Source organism: Mus musculus, chromosome 16 (genome assembly GCF_000001635.26).
Source record: "Mus musculus strain C57BL/6J chromosome 16, GRCm38.p6 C57BL/6J".
NCBI lineage: Eukaryota > Metazoa > Chordata > Mammalia > Rodentia > Muridae > Mus > Mus musculus.
In genome coordinates, this window is record NC_000082.6 from 57496348 (window position 1) to 57512057 (window position 15710).

At 40.8% G+C, this 15710-nt stretch overlaps 2 protein-coding genes across 3 annotated transcripts in view; one reads left to right on the forward strand and one right to left on the reverse strand.

The window, feature by feature from the left end:
• Cmss1 (cms small ribosomal subunit 1) overlaps positions 1-15710 on the reverse strand; it is a 304869-nt gene that overhangs the window by 194349 nt on the left and 94810 nt on the right. The window contains exon 1 of one of the 2 annotated variants that reach the window (XM_017317115.2): positions 568-876. The exons of the other annotated variant lie outside the window; for it this stretch is intronic. The gene's annotated coding sequence lies outside the window, so the exon portion shown is untranslated. Of the gene's footprint in view, positions 1-567; positions 877-15710 lie in introns of those variants that run through there. 2 annotated transcript variants of the gene reach the window in all.
• Filip1l (filamin A interacting protein 1-like) overlaps positions 1-15710 on the forward strand; it is a 219528-nt gene that overhangs the window by 143071 nt on the left and 60747 nt on the right. The window contains exons 2-3 of the mRNA NM_001040397.4: positions 10252-10507; positions 11202-11375. Coding sequence (NP_001035487.2) covers positions 10262-10507; positions 11202-11375 — 420 coding nt within the window. The 5' untranslated portion in view covers positions 10252-10261. The remainder of the gene's footprint in view (positions 1-10251; positions 10508-11201; positions 11376-15710) is intronic.

Consider the following 15710-nt stretch of genomic DNA (forward strand, 5'->3'; position numbering starts at 1 on the left):
GATTCTGCCTTTTCATTGGTTACCACTAGAAATATACTCACTAACCATATGTAACCATATATCCACAAAAGAAATAGCATAATTACATGGAGAGCTACTAGACAGAAGATATGAAAACAGCCACAGTAAGTGACACACTGTCAACACCAGTGAGTGTGACACTTCTGGGCCTGAGGCCTCCTGCTGGTTCTGTGATGAGGGGTTGCATAGACAGACAAGGAACAAGACTGGGGTTGGAGGGGCTTCTTTGAAAGGGAATACAGGGTGAAGTTGGCTTGCCTTTCCTTATAAAGCCTTCTTCTATCAAGCAGCCACTCATCCCTCCCCCAGTAAAAACAGGGGCGGCCTCTAAATGCCAAGAGAATAATTGTCTGTGCTTTGCATGCTGAAATTGGTTTGGCAAGCTCTCCACCTTGCGAAGAATACAAAGAGCTTAGTTTAGTCTGTGTGTAAAGGCCTCATGATCATTACCCAAAACATCCACGGCGACATGCACGGGGAGGGGAACAGTTCTTTGTTCCCACCCCCCCTAATTGTAAGTGTCTGACAATCCATTTATTTACTTACAGCTCCTAGCAGCAGCCACCTCCCTTGTCAACGCACACTCTTGGCGGCCCCGAATGCTTTCTAACAAAGGGCTACATGGAACCACACACAGTGGACAGGCAGACTCCTCAAACTTGATGTGTCGCAGCCTCAGAGGACCAGCTGCAGTCCACAGACATCAGAGTGGATGAAGTGGAGTTCCACTCCACAGGCTAGAAAGCAGCAACACAGGGTAATCGCTCTTCTGATGGAGCTTATGCTACCAAAGGCCAGCTCCCCTCTCTGGCACTTCCTCAGTGAGGGCATAAAGAAAACACATCATTTGGAGGACCCAATTCCTGACCCAAACTCTTAGGGTCTAGCTGGAGCCACAGTACCTTACCATGTTGAGCTGGCTTAATGGGATTTCCTTGATAGACCTGTGCACCTGGTACTTATACACACTTCCTGACTTTGTGCCATGTTTCTTCCCAATGCCTATGATAGCTTGAATGTAAACCAGACTGTTTTAATTTCTCACTGCTTCCAGTTGCAGGTGGTTCATGGAACAGGATGGGCCACCTCAATTTTGCTGACACAGAGCTGTTGACAGTCTGGTGGAGAAGGTATCTGTCGTAACTTGACATAGGCCATTAATTCTAATGAGAAAGAACTCATGCAACATACAAGGTTCATAGAGACTGGATTAGATTTGAAGTCAGTTAGAGTTCTGGCTTTGTTACCCACCATCTCTGTGGCTTGGGGCAAGCTGACTGAACCTCCTAAGGCTTAGGTTCTTAGAATTCATATTAAAGCATAGATTGATCATAACATGAACTCATAGGATTTCTTCCCAAGAAAACCATACATCTCAAGTGTGCTAGCATGGTCCCTGGAGCTAGTAAGTTCTGGGTTACTCCTATGATGGATTCTGAAAGTCATCACCAACCACTGGGTGAGCACACTGTTCTAAATCAGCAGCCTCTGTTGTCTTGTTTAGTACAGGTCTAGAGTTTGGACCTAAACGTCTGCTCCACTGGACTGGTCTGACTGCAAAGGCATTGGGGTGACCTGACCTGCTTTGTAAAGGATGAGGAAGATGGCTGAGAAAGCCAACAAGTCTTTATGACTTGTTATGTCTCAAAGACAGATTTTTGTTTTTGAGGATTTGTATCTTTTTAGAGCTGGAAATGCAGAGTGGATTATGAGCAAGGAACATTTTAATATTTAAACAGACACAGCAACTGAGTTGTGGGCAGGAGACCTGTATACTGGTGTTGGTGTTGTGTGTGACCTCAGGTACATCTGCTAACTTCTAGGGGCCTTAATTACAGAAGGAAGGAGACTGGACATGTTGACTTGACTAGACAAAAAGTTCAAAGAGAAGAGAAAGGTTAAATGACTGGCACGATAGATACCACCTCACTTTCTAAGAAAAAACTGAGCAAGAAGAAATATATAAGTGATGTAGTTTGAAAACTTAAAAGAATCCTATGATTTTCAAGAGGCCCCTGATTTAGGCCTGGGAGTATGGCATTTAAAGCTAACTTGAATTACATGAAAACAATCTTCTTTTTTCCCCTTTATTCCACCAGGATCTGGAAATGATTCTTAGCCTTGTTTCAACCTTAAATGAGAAAAGATTCTTTAAAGAGCCACTGATTTGTAATGGAAAACTTGGATAAATCAACTATTTATACTCAAGAGATTTTTATATTTCTTTTTGTCCTTTCCCCATAACACAGAGCTAAGAAAAGCCATGATGTAAGTTTGCCCCGTTAGACCTCATCAGCAGGCTATTTATTCTGTACCTACAGCTTAGCTGCTTCTGGGACTGCAACAGTTAGTACACCAGAACCAAAGAGCAAAATGGAGACAGTGAATGCCAGTGGGTCTAGCATAATCAAAGAGACAGACAGACAGACAGACAGACAGACAGACAGACAGGAAGACAGGCAGAGGGAAGACAGAGACAGAGAGACAGACACAGAGACAGACACAAAGAGACAGATCGATAGATAGATAGATAGATAGATAGATAATAGATAGGTAGGTAGATAGATGGATGGATAGATGGATGGGTGGATGGATGGATGGAGAGAAAGAAAGGGGCTGGGGTGGGGAGAGTGTTAAGGTTTTTTATCGCTGGCCCAGTGTTTGATGAAGTTATTTAAGCTTCCTAAATCTAAAATTCCTCATTGGCAAAATAGGATGAATAGTTATCATTTGATTGTAAACAATGGACACATGAAAGATATTTCTAAGTAGCCACTTGATAGGCTAACCTGGGATAGGTATTCATTAATGCCCCTATTAAGTTTTTGGGGGGTCTATATGTAAAATTCCAACTGAGAGCTGACAACTGAAGAGTTTTTAAAAATCTTCCCTAAAAACAACCCTCCCCCAATCTGTTGGTGTGTGTATATGTTTGTGTTGTTGTTGTTTTGTTTTTTGGGTGTTTAAGATCTGAGAAATTGTGTACAACATCTACACATTTCCTCAGAACGACTCAGACACAATCATAGTGTGTTTGTGTGCTGGGTGACAGAGCCTGAAACCTGACGGTGCACAGAGTTGGTTGAAAACCCATGAATTTAGAATAGAGAGACAGCCAGGGCTATACAGAGAAACCCTGTATAGCCAAAATACCAAAACAAAAACAAAAACAAAAACAAAAAATTCCTTCCCATTAAAGTATGACACCATAGTGAGGGGAGGAGCTTTCTGCTTTAGTTCTGAGGAAGAACCAGATATATGACTTGACCATACTGGGAGCTGGCTGCATCTGCTGACAAGAGGGCCCCTTTTCTGATCGTGCCACTGAGCAGGAGGCGATGGAAGACCCAAGGTCCTGGTGCTTTGGGAACTGCTCACATCTGAGTCTGCAATGTCTACTCATAGAACTCTATCCCTGGGCATGGCCGGAACCATGGACTACACTTTCCATTCCCTTCTCTGAGCCAGGCCCATGCACCGCAGGAAAAAAAAAAAATCAATAGGAGAATGTGTGGGTAATTTTCTTTTAACTAAAAACAAGAGAAAAAGATAATGAGAGCTCAATGCTAAATTAGGTTATCTGATTTTTGATTTGTCTTGGCAGCCATCAGATAGGTTTAGTACAGCTGGCTGAGTTCAGTGTCTTCAATGATGGTGACTTTCAGAGACCAAATAAAATTCCACCAGGATTTTTTTCCCTAATCGGGCCATGCAAGCACGACCTGGCTGTTCTGTGACTTAGCACTGTTAACATCTATTTATAGAAAGCATTTTCATACATGAATCACATTTACCATAAGACAGATGATATTAAAATCCTAAGCAGCTCTGCTGAGAACCCTGCACTCTTGTTACAGCTCTGTCCCTTTTCCCTTGAGGGAACTAAGTTTTAGCTTAATGGTTCAAAGCAGAGAAAGTGGAAACTGAAGAGCTATCAGACATGTTCATAATAAAATCATCAAGATAGGAGCTATTAGCCATATTCAAACTTAAAACTTTGGGTCATTCCCAGCAATGAGGTAGCATAGAATTGTTCTACACCATATGTAGTTGCCTAATCATCAAAATAAACAATTCACACATAAAATTTCCCACATGTTTAAATCCAGTTTAAAGAACATAATATTAATAGGACATGCCCCAAAACAAAGCTAACGCTGATCAAATAAAAAGTATGACAGACATTCAGCTCATTGTATGTATCTAAGGAGGAGAGTAAGCCATGATCAGGGGAAGTGGTACCAAGTGTTTTCTAAATTCATTGAGATTAACAGGAGATGGCCAGTTTGCCTTTAGGGTCCAATGCCATGCCCCCACCTAGCATATTACCATGTGTGTACATAAACACACACACACAACTTCTTATAGGCATGCTCTTTGGTCTTTGATGACATGAGTTTACAACTTCATTTCATCTTTATCAAGCCTATTCCTACTTTTGTTTGATTTTACTTTTTCCTACAAGTCTTTTAAGCTTATATAAGATAATACACATGGCACACTTAAATTGGTGTCTGACATACAGAATGACTACATGCCACTTCAACAGATTGTCAGTATCTCTTTCTGCACTTCTACCCAGTGGTTTATAGATGAATCATCTTTACCAGGAAGCAGCTCTCACCCAACCAGCTCTGCTGAGGAAGAACTAACTGCATGATTCAGTCATTCAGTAAATCTTGCTGAGGTTCAAGTCCTCTAAACACGGGGACACAGGCAACAATAGGAGTCTTGTGCACTCGCTCACACGGTGCACCATAAATCCACTAGAAGGTACCATTCTCTTCATTTCACAGGGAGGACTCAGATCCAAGGTTGCAGAAACATCCCCTTGGAGCAAAGGTTTAATCCCAGAGCTACCAAATTCCACAAGCCTTGTATTCTGTGCTGAAGTATGATTCTTGCCATTCAAAAATGTTAGCAAGGTGGTCAGGAAGGAAAACTAATATTTGAGAATAACCGTATATTCAAGTATGTTTCTACATATGTATAATGCACAGAAGAAGACAAATCTTTCTGAGTACACCAGCTGCTCCAAAGCTAAAGGCTTGTGGATTTGTTACTTGGGAGTTTTGTGAGATTCAGGCTGCTCAGGAACTAACAAGTCCGGCAGTACCATGGACACTCAATGTTGAACCAGGATTTTCCTTTACTATTTTCCTTTATACTTTTATAACTTCCAAAAGGCTACAGGATGGTGATTTTATGGGCACTGTACATAGATGACCAAATTAGAACTCAATTTTGCTATTATACTTTTTAGAAGTATAACCTTTGGCTGGTTATTTAACAATTCCAAACTTTAGTTTTCTTCCCCACAAAATGGAGAGAGGAAAAATAAATAGTATTGTACTGATTGAGTTAGTTAATTAATGAAAACCATGTTGAATAGGGTGCAGGGTTAGCACTAAATGTTAGTTGTCACTGCTACTATTATTTTTTAACTCAAAGTACGTTTGATTCGTTACCTTAATATTCAATTAAATGAAAAAGACCCAAACTGACTTTTGGAGCCTTTCCCAAGTTACTTTATACAAATAAAATATTATCATCATATTTCTTTCATAATTCACATGTGAAACTAATCATACATTAATACTAAACGCATTTCTGAATAACTACTCAGTTATGTGGAATAAACACTTTGATGTATAAGATTAATAAAGTGACTTCAAAAAGTTTTATGGGTAAGGGCTTGACTTGGTGAATAGAATAAGTTTCTATTTACATATGCCTATTTCCTACAATTAAATTAAGAAAAAAGGCTTGCAAATTTTCTGTAGTCCTTCTCTTACATTGACACATTCTTACCAAAATATGCCATAATTTCAACTAGCTTAAACCAAAGAAAAACAGACCGAGGTCACTACATATGAAAACAAAATCCAATCTACTTCTCACTGCCAACTACATGGTATTTGTATCCATAGATACAAGACAACAGAGAATCACAAAACTTCAGTGCGGGAAGCCCCAAGACTTTAGAGTTCATCTAGTCTCAGGCCCCGGCCCTGCTGTCAGGGGATCTATTATTTATTGAGCAAGAAACAAAAGCAGAGGTCAAGGGGAAGAACCCTGGTTCTTGTTCCATCTTGAATGATCTTATTTCTCATGTTGTAAGCAGGAAGTCAGGCCTGCCTAATTAAGGGAAGAACTGGAAGCAGAAGTCAGGTTTCCTGACCCTCAGTCTATGAACTCAAAGGTCACAATCATATGAAGGACAGTTAAGGTGGCATAGTATTGGTGCTTTCAGAAAGCAGCAAGTCACCATTATTTGGCATTTAGTATTTAAAGCAAAAAGCAATTATCCACCACCCTCCCTGCAAGTTTTGGGAAATGACACTCATACAATCCTAAACCACCATTGCAAATACATCTTTCTTTACCTCAGTCTGTATCTCTGGGCCATGCACAGATGTATTTTAAAATTGCCAAGAGAAACAATGAAGTCACTGATAGTATAATGCATGAGTATCATGAAATTCGTGCCTTTGTTTTCTTCCTCTCCGTAATTACTTCTCATTACTGATCATGTTGTGGTTGTTGGCAGAGGGGGAAGGAAACTCCACCACTGTAAACATGTAGAGACATTCACTCAGTCGACCAGGCACCTATACATGCTGGGTCTGTTCTCAATCAGTGTGAGTACTGCCCCACTAATCAGCAATAACATAGCTACGCATCCTCGTTCCCAAACAGACCTGGTAGTCTCAGAAGAAAAACAAAAAAACAAACTATAATCATGTTTAAAAGAACAAAAACATGCTATTAAAATTTTGGAGTTGTTTTTCTATTTGCAGATTGTCACTGGCTCTCTTTTGGCAGCGCTCGGCTTTGCCACTTAAGAGTGAGGGAAAAACAGCAAGCGCAGAAGGTGCTCAGAGGCCTCTGCTGCTGCCTGGGCAGTCTAAGCAAAAGAGCAGCTCTCATGAGCAAGGCTGGGCAAGCTCGGCTAGAAGGAACTTCTCTATTACCTTGCTATAATGGAAGGGCATAACTTAGGAAAAATGATAAGGGAAGAGGAATACTTATTGATTAATAACAGAATACAAGGTGATTCTTATCCATAGGCAATTGTTCCCTATAGGAGTGTGTAATAAAAGAATCATAGAATACAGCATAGAAATCCTTTAAGAAAAATTCAACTAAAGAGGTAAAAGTGGTTTTGTTTTGTTTTATCACTTTTAAATAGGATTTTTTTATTCTGTAGGCAAGGTGGACTTTTTCAAATGCCCCTGATTCTTTTGTGTGTGCATCTTCCTCCACTCAAAAGAGAAATTCGTTTTCCCACTCTTGTATCTGGGGCTGGCCTTGTGATGTACATCAACCCATAAAGCAAAGCATGAGTTTCAGTTGTCACACTGTTGCCGTGCTGCTCTGACACTATAATGGTGAATGTGGATCTAGCCTACTGAAGGATGACACCAGAACTGTTGTTATATAGAAACTCCATCTAGCAATCTGGCTAAAGTTCCAGCATTCCAAATAGCCTATAGCTAGATGCATGTGAAACACTGCATCTTAGACCCGTGCAATATGGATGAAGCTACAGAGTGAACTGCATAATTTTGAGTCATGATGGCCATTACTGTTGTAGTTTTAGAATACTTTAGAACAATGAAAGACACCTGAGACAGAAGGCCCACAAAGTACAAGGAGCAAATCGGTCACCCTGTGAAGACTCACTTGAATTGAGCATCAGGGAAGGGACATCCCAGGAGCAACAGTGATTAAGTGTATCAGGGCTTAGGGCACGGCTCTGTAGTAGAACAAATAATTGGTACCATCTTCAGCAACTCTCCCCACCCAATATATGCATTATAAGATACATTGTTTACACAATGAAGAGTAAGGGGATCCTTGAGGTGTTTAAGAAAATACAATGACTGGAGAGAAATTATTAGAAACACAATTTACATTTATCTTTTCCCTTTTTATCCTTAAATCCATTTTCATAAGGCACAAACTATGTTATTATAGGAGTGCATGAACACCATTTACAATTTAATTAGTATATGTATAGGAGAATTTTCCATATCCATATCTCCCATTCATCATAATGTCTACCTGATATGGTTTAGTTCCAGTCACTTTAGAGGCTGAGACAAAGGTTTGTCAGAGCTCAGGTATTTGGTGTCCATCCAAGTAAAAAAGTAACAAAATATATTCTATGCAAGTTATCACACACACACACACACACACACACACACACACACACACACACACACACACTTCTGTACTTTTTCTTTTCTCAAATAAATGAACTGTCCCTGGATACTCAGGGAAGATCTAGTGATAATTTCTCCTCAGATCACTGCTCATCGGTCCTGCGTTTACGTTAGGAGTTCCCTATAGCCAGGAGGCAAGCATTCTGTCTTTCTTTCTCTTTTCTGGACAGTTGTTCTATATTTGTCTTAAGCAATACAGCATAGTAGTCTTTTGACATCGTTTGATAAGACATGGGCTCCGGGACTGCATGTGCTTTCACTGTTTCACTAACTTCTATTTAGGAAGTTCCCTGTGCTTCCTTCCATATGCTCCCTACACAATGAAGACACCAGGCCCTACTTTGCACTGTTCTCACAGGTCTTGAGGTAGCATGCAAAGGGTGTTGCACAATGCTCCATTTAGAGGAACAAGCGTCTCTACGGATACTTTAGGATGTTCATTCTTCACAGCTCAAAATTCCAATCTTATTTTTTTCCCCTAAAAAATATTTCTAAGAAAAAAATGCATATACATTAGAAAAAATATTTAGCAAGGATGTTCCAAGTGACATATTGCTAATGGTGTCTGTTTGATGGGGAAGGGTAAATTATTTTAAAACTCTATGAAGAGAAAATAGGTGAGTAAATGGTATACTATTCACACCGTGAAACTCTATACAGCAAGCAAAAAATATAAACTACAGAAAAAAGAATAAAGATGAATTTTTAAAATATAGGATTAAAAAAAAAGCAAGTTTCAGAAAAAGATCAGCATGCTCCATGCATTGGCTTAAAAACATGCAAAGCAATACTGTATCTTGTTCAGTGACGTGCACATAAGTGCTTCCACAATACACTACACAGAAAGCTGTCTTCTCTTCTACACAGTAACTTCCTAAAGTTTCCTGAGCACACATGGTAGCACGTGGCAGCAGTTAACTGTATGCTTGCAGGGACCCCTCCCCTAGATTTTAAAGGATATTATTGGGTCTTAATTATTATTGTCTTAAGCAATACAGCACCAGTGATTTCATGATTTGGGGGTGTATGTGTGGTATTCCAACTAGATATGGTACTACATGACTGCAATCTCATTCGGTATCCAGGAGGCAGAGACAGGAGGGTTGCCACAAGTGTGAGGACCGCCTGGTCTACATAATGATTTTTATAGATCGTGAAAGTACTTCCTCAACAAAATGAACACCAGAAAGTTATCTGCCTGGCTGTTAGTTACTGGAGTCCACTATAAGCTTCAATCTAGTCAGAAACCTCAAAGTAAAATAGCTTTTCTTGTTGCCCATAATCTGACTAGCTTATTCTCACCTAATGGAGCTCATATGGTCCATTTCCAGTCAGCTATTCTGCCCAGATCCCACTGTTGAACAAAGGTGAATACCAAGGATGGGCTGTGACTTATCTCAGCTGTACTTTTGGAATTTTTATGCTGTTAGGAATATAGTCAAGGAGCGAGCCTGGATGTTTTTAATACTAAACTCTGCCTTAATAGCAAAGCAACCTAAAGTACTCTCTAGCAGCCGTTCTGACCTGCCTTTCTCAATGTGCCAAAAGCCCGAACATTACCAAGACAAAAATAATAAGTAGCAACAACTTCAAAAGGAAGTACTATGAAGCGAAAGGCAAAATCATTAGCACCCTCATCCTTTCACGGTTATGTTAAGTGTGTCTTGATGTAAGTAAGCACTAGGCCACAGTTGGAGGTACGACCTGGGTTCCTGTGGTGGAATGTGTGGTGGATGAAGTTCAAACACAGTCTGTTTACCCATGGACGTAAGTGGCTTTAATCACAGCAGAACAAGCTTTTAAAATGTTGACTTTAAAAGGAGAAGTGTAAATAAGACCATGATTTATGAATCTGGTAATACCCTTCTCTCTTGCACATAGTAGAAAGATCAAGTTTGGGGCTGTGGTAAATATTACAAGAACGTAGTGCTGCTAGGGTGTAACAGGTACTTATAAAACTCTATGTCTAGTAAGAGTTACAAATTGTCTTCTCTTCTTCCAGTCCTTGAAGAATGCGTTCCAGAAGCAGCAATGCTGAGGGCTCAGCCCCAAAGCAAATCCCAAGACATAGCAAATTCCAGGACAGTATCCAGGACATGAAGCACAGAACACACAAAAAAGACCCCTCGTGTGAGTCAGAAGGGGTCCTTCCACGTCCCGTGTCAGAGAAGTCACACACTGGCAAAGGCCACCACACAGAAGACCTCTCAAGAGATGACTTACTATTTCTGCTCAGCATTCTGGAGGGAGAACTGCAGGTCAGCTGGGCTGGGGCCATCGCTACCACCATCTAAGGGGAAGCCTGCCTATGAATTTGGTGTGCTTGCTGTTAGAGAAGTTGATAGCTGTGGTTCATGTTCATGTGCCTCCAAAAGCAAAGCTTGACTACACAAACAGAATTCTTTTCCACCAACTCAAAAAATAATTACACCTAACAGGAGGTTGTCATCCTGACATGAAATGGAAATGTGTGCCGTAAAAGGCCACATCTTCTGCTTACAGGTTCATCTCAGTACTCATGCCAGAGTGCTTTTCCATTGGTTTAAATAACAGTGAGCATTCTGTATCCCAAATACACTAGCCCCTCAGCATCATCTATCATTTTATTTGTGTAAAAACCTACAAACAGCTGCTACATATAAGAAGAATCTTACTTCCTAACTTTTGAAAGCCCAAATGGCAGTCCACTGAGAGGTATCTCCTCTCCTGTTGGAAACCAAGGGAACAGCCCCCCAGTGCAGTAAAGTGACCATTTTGTAAAAGACCGTTAACTGTTAGCATGTAAGTGTAAGAAGAATGAAGGGACATGATTTGGTCACCTCCAAAGGTACCAATTATGGACCACTTACATTTGAAAGAGCAGGCAAGATACCACTGGCTGTCACAAGAGCCTGTGTGCTGAGCCTGGGAGTCGATAAAGCCATCTTTCTGAAATACTGTTTGTTCTTGTAGGCTCGAGATGAAGTCATTGGCATTTTAAGGGCTGAAAAAATAGACCTGGCTTTGCTGGAGGCTCAGTATGGGTTTGTCACTCCGAAAAAGGTGTTGGAGGCTCTCCAGAGAGATGCTTTTCAAGCAAAATCTGCCCCGTGGCAGGAGGACATCTATGAGAAACCAATGAATGAGGTAAGCACCGCACCAGATGTGGTGGACATTTAGAAGGCAGAAGCACACTGTCAGCCAAGAGCCTGGGCCTATCCAGTGATTGTGGCATGCACATCTTCTCAGATCTTCACAGTTTCACATCCTGATGCTCTTAAAACCTACCCAAGTCGATAAATACTACATGTTCTATGGTGGAGAAGGATGAACGATAGCCAAGATGCTTCCACCTTCGTATGTTTCTTGTTTCTTACAATCACACTGAAACATAAGATGGAAGAGCTCACATAAGGCACAAGTCCTGCAAGGGTATGTATTGGGGCTTGACAGCTATCCAGACTATAATAAAAAGCAGATCCAGTTCAATTATCAAGGTTAAAAAAGTGAGGTATTATGTCATACAAAGTTTGATCATTTAAAAGAAATTATCTAAACTATCCAAAAAGCAGAGTTGTAGATGATGGGATACCTCTGTTCTTCAAACCCTAACAGTGAAGAAGACCTTTCTCCTACCCACTGCATCCTGTGGTGGCAGGGGTAAGGGGCACAAACATGGCCCTCGCTGCCTACACATAAGATGATTCTTGCTCCTTTTTTTCTTTGTTGAAGTTTCTAAAACTCTGACATCCTTTCTTATTCTTCTATTTTCCTCAGAGACCTAAATGGAAATTTTCATTTTTATAAAAGGAAACAGCTAAGAATATGAGTTAAGGCTGGGAGAATGAAAGCAAGTTTTGGACAAATTATCCCCTCCCCCTTGCTCTGGCAATCTAGCTCAGGACTGACCTCTAATGCTCTTGTCTTGGGAATCTCATGAGAGAAGGCTACCATCTTGCCAAATTCTGAAGTAGTTTGGTCATGTGAATGTACTTTTCTAAGTGGTGAGGATAAGACCACCCAAAGTCTGTTGATTTATGCCTTAATCCAAATTTTAAACAAAAGGAACTGAGGCTGCATGCAAGTCAACAACACTGAAACTATCCTGGCTCCCAATATGCGTCTGCCAGGCTTGACAAACACCCCCACTACATGAGGTACAATGCAAATCCATGGTTGGTGTAAACACGCTGAACAGGACGCATCAACTGGCAGTCCTGTCCCTGTAACGTGTCCCTGAATGTTACTCCTAGTCTCTTCTTGCTTTACCAATCCAACATTCTTTGATGGCCACTTCTACATCTATCCCTCTACCTACCAACAGTCACGCACAATCTCTCACACGGTGCCACCTCCATGTTCTGTCAATTTTTCTCTTTCATGGTTTCTACTTCACCCTTCTAGATTTTTGTCCTTGGTTATCAGTTTCCTGAAGCCCACTTAACTACTTACATAGCTCCTCTATTTAGTAGGTAATAGATGAGAAGAGACATCCAGAAAGTAATAGGGAGTTCTAACAAGAATTCATTAGATGAGGCTGAAGAAAAGGAAGAGGGGGAGGAGAGTGGACCATTAAGACTATAAATCTTATATATAGTCTATATCTCAGTCACACGGTAGGAAATCTGCATGATGAGCCCATGTGTCAGATAATCTAGAAGGGGCTTATCTAACTCTTAAAGAATAGTAACATAGAAGAACGACTTCTCTTTTTGGAGGATGTGGGGTGAACACTGATACCGAATGACAACAGGAGGGGCATGTGAGCCTGAAGGAAGATGGAGCAGATTTGTGGTACAGTGTGAGTAAGAGGGTAAAAAGGACCAGAACTCATTCCAGAAACTCTGAAACTTTGTGTTTCTTTTTACTTTTGGAGTTTTGTATTAGAAGTCAATATTGCAGTTGATGCCTAAAGTATTGCTAGTTCTTCTTAAAGTCATCACAGAAAATTTAACATTTAGACTCTCAAAGATACTGCAATAAAAGTACCAGAGTCTTAAGACAATTCTTAAAGTATTTTGCAGAATTTACCTTAACATATTACTTTACTCATTTGCTTAATTAAATGTTACTAAAAAGCTAATCTATAAAGGTTGTCATGGTTCCTGTCTCCAGGATCTGCCTACCGAGAAGAGGTCAGATGACCTCACAGGGTAGCACAACAGAGTACTGTAAAGGGCTGTAACAGGCAGGAAGAATGTAAAATAGACCAAGAAAGCCAAGATCCAAAGGATGAGTAGGGATTAGGCAGAACATAACCAATCCCCAACTCCGGCAATAATGAAGACTATATTATGGAACTGCATCATTAAAGAATAAAAATAAAATGCTGGATGAAATATAAAACCATTCTCAAATGCATGGGTGAGCTACACCAAAGAAAGATAAACATGAAAATAAGAACTAAGGGCAAAATTTCCATAGACTGGCTTCTCATTTGGTATAACCCATAAACTTGCCAGTATTGGGCATTAAAGGACAAAGTCAGTTTGAAATACAACCTGAGACCTTTTGACTTTATTTGACAATGGCTGGAGGGGAAGAGAAGGAAACAAAGGAGCTTTCAGAGGAGTCGGGAGTGGCGGAATGGAGGCCTGAGAGTCAGGCCCAGTCCCAGGGTCTGTGGTGCAGAGATGATGAATCCCAGCGTTATCAAGGAAAACCAGGTGTCAGTCCAGACAAGGAAGAAGTGTGCTGTTTTATGAATAGCAGGTTTGGCTACCTTCAATTTACTAAACTGGCTAAACAATTTCCCTATTGTCTAAATTAATTTTATCCATAATGAGTATATTTAGAGTAAATAAAAGAAAGACAATTAAAGGAAAGACAATGTACCAAGAGCCAAATGAAAAGAACGGGGAGAACCACACAACCATCCATCAAACCCATACTAGGGTGGTCTGTTACTCGGTATATAGTAAAACAAAGGCCATTATTATTTCCTTTTAAAAAGTCAGCAGCTAAAAACAAACAAACAAAAATAGTAGAGCTCTCTGTGTTTTATTTTTGTGACCATGGAAAGGAGAACTCCAACCCAACCCGCTGGATTTTTATGATACAGGGGCAGGAGTCGGGCTTACTAACTAGAAGTTAGCAATGCACATAAAACGTTAGGAAGCTACTTCTTAAGTTTTCTACCCTGGTGCCCCCTAAAATGGCTAAGAAGTATTGTTGTTTTCGTTCCCAGCCTCAATCTACAAGGAAGGACAGAATAAAAAGAGGGGCAGTCTCTGATAATCCTTCGGTATTTATTTAATGATATAGTGCCTTACCATGGTCGCTGGTAATGCCAGAGTTTGCTTTTCTCTTCCTAGTGAAAGCAGAGAACTTAGCATTCAAATGACAGAAGAGGCACTTGAATACTTGTCGCCTTGTAAAAATTAAGGCAGCAGATTTGATCTCAGGAATCATTAAGTCCATTCATTTCTTTATAAATGAAGAATCTAAAGTATAAAGTAGAAGAGTGACTTAGCCAAACTCCATGTGCTCAGGAATAGTCAGGTCTATTGCGTGATCCGTCAGCACTGCGAAGAGACTCAAGCAAGAAGCACTGTCATATTTTCTACGAGGCATACCGATATATTAAGTCATGGAATAAAGCTTTAGACACAAACTAAAGTATCTCCAGAATCAACAAGCCTCTTCAAGGAGCATCTTCTCTATGAGGTCGTTATGCAACAGCTTTCTGATGCCGCTGTCACAAATGCAAACTGTCTGGTGACTGAACTGAACAGCATGTAGGAGATTCACACCATTCCTCTAGAGTCAGGGGATGTGAGGGAAGGAAGTCTGGGGGAACTGGGCTTTGATAGGAAGAGGCAAACAGTTCTGTCAAGGAGCAAATGGAGGGAATAAAAAGTCTGGAGGGGAGGGAGGAAACGAAGGCTTCTAGGTCTCAGTATCAGATAAAGCAGTCTTGTATCGCTGTGTACTCTGAGAGCTCCCTGAACCCAATATGGCTCAAAGTTGGGTGGGAGACATGGAGAACGGAATGAAAATGAGAACCTAGTTACACAGGGTACAGTTGAGTCTGCATACACCAGTGGCTCTCAATCTTCTCGGTGCTGGGATCCTTTAACCCTCATGCTGTGACAGCCAACCAGAAGATCATTTTTGTTGCTACTTCATAAGTGTAGTTTTGATGGTTGTGAGTCATAATGTAAATACTTAAGATGCAGGATATATGCAACCCCGTGAAAGGGTTGCTTGACCCTCAAAGGGATGGAGCCCACAGGCTGAGAATCACTGGGCTAGGGAATGAGTAGCCCTACTGGGGAAAGATAACACCATCCGCCATGTGGGAAGAACATGGAGGGAGACCAGGTGCCACGAGACCATGGAACACATACATGGCACTGACCCTTTCTAGCCTTCCTCCCAAACGAATGCCGCGACCACTGCACAAGATGGATCAAACACACTAGAAAGCAAGAAGCTCACGGGTCTGCAGCCTCTCTTGCAATGAATACAATTTTTACTTTA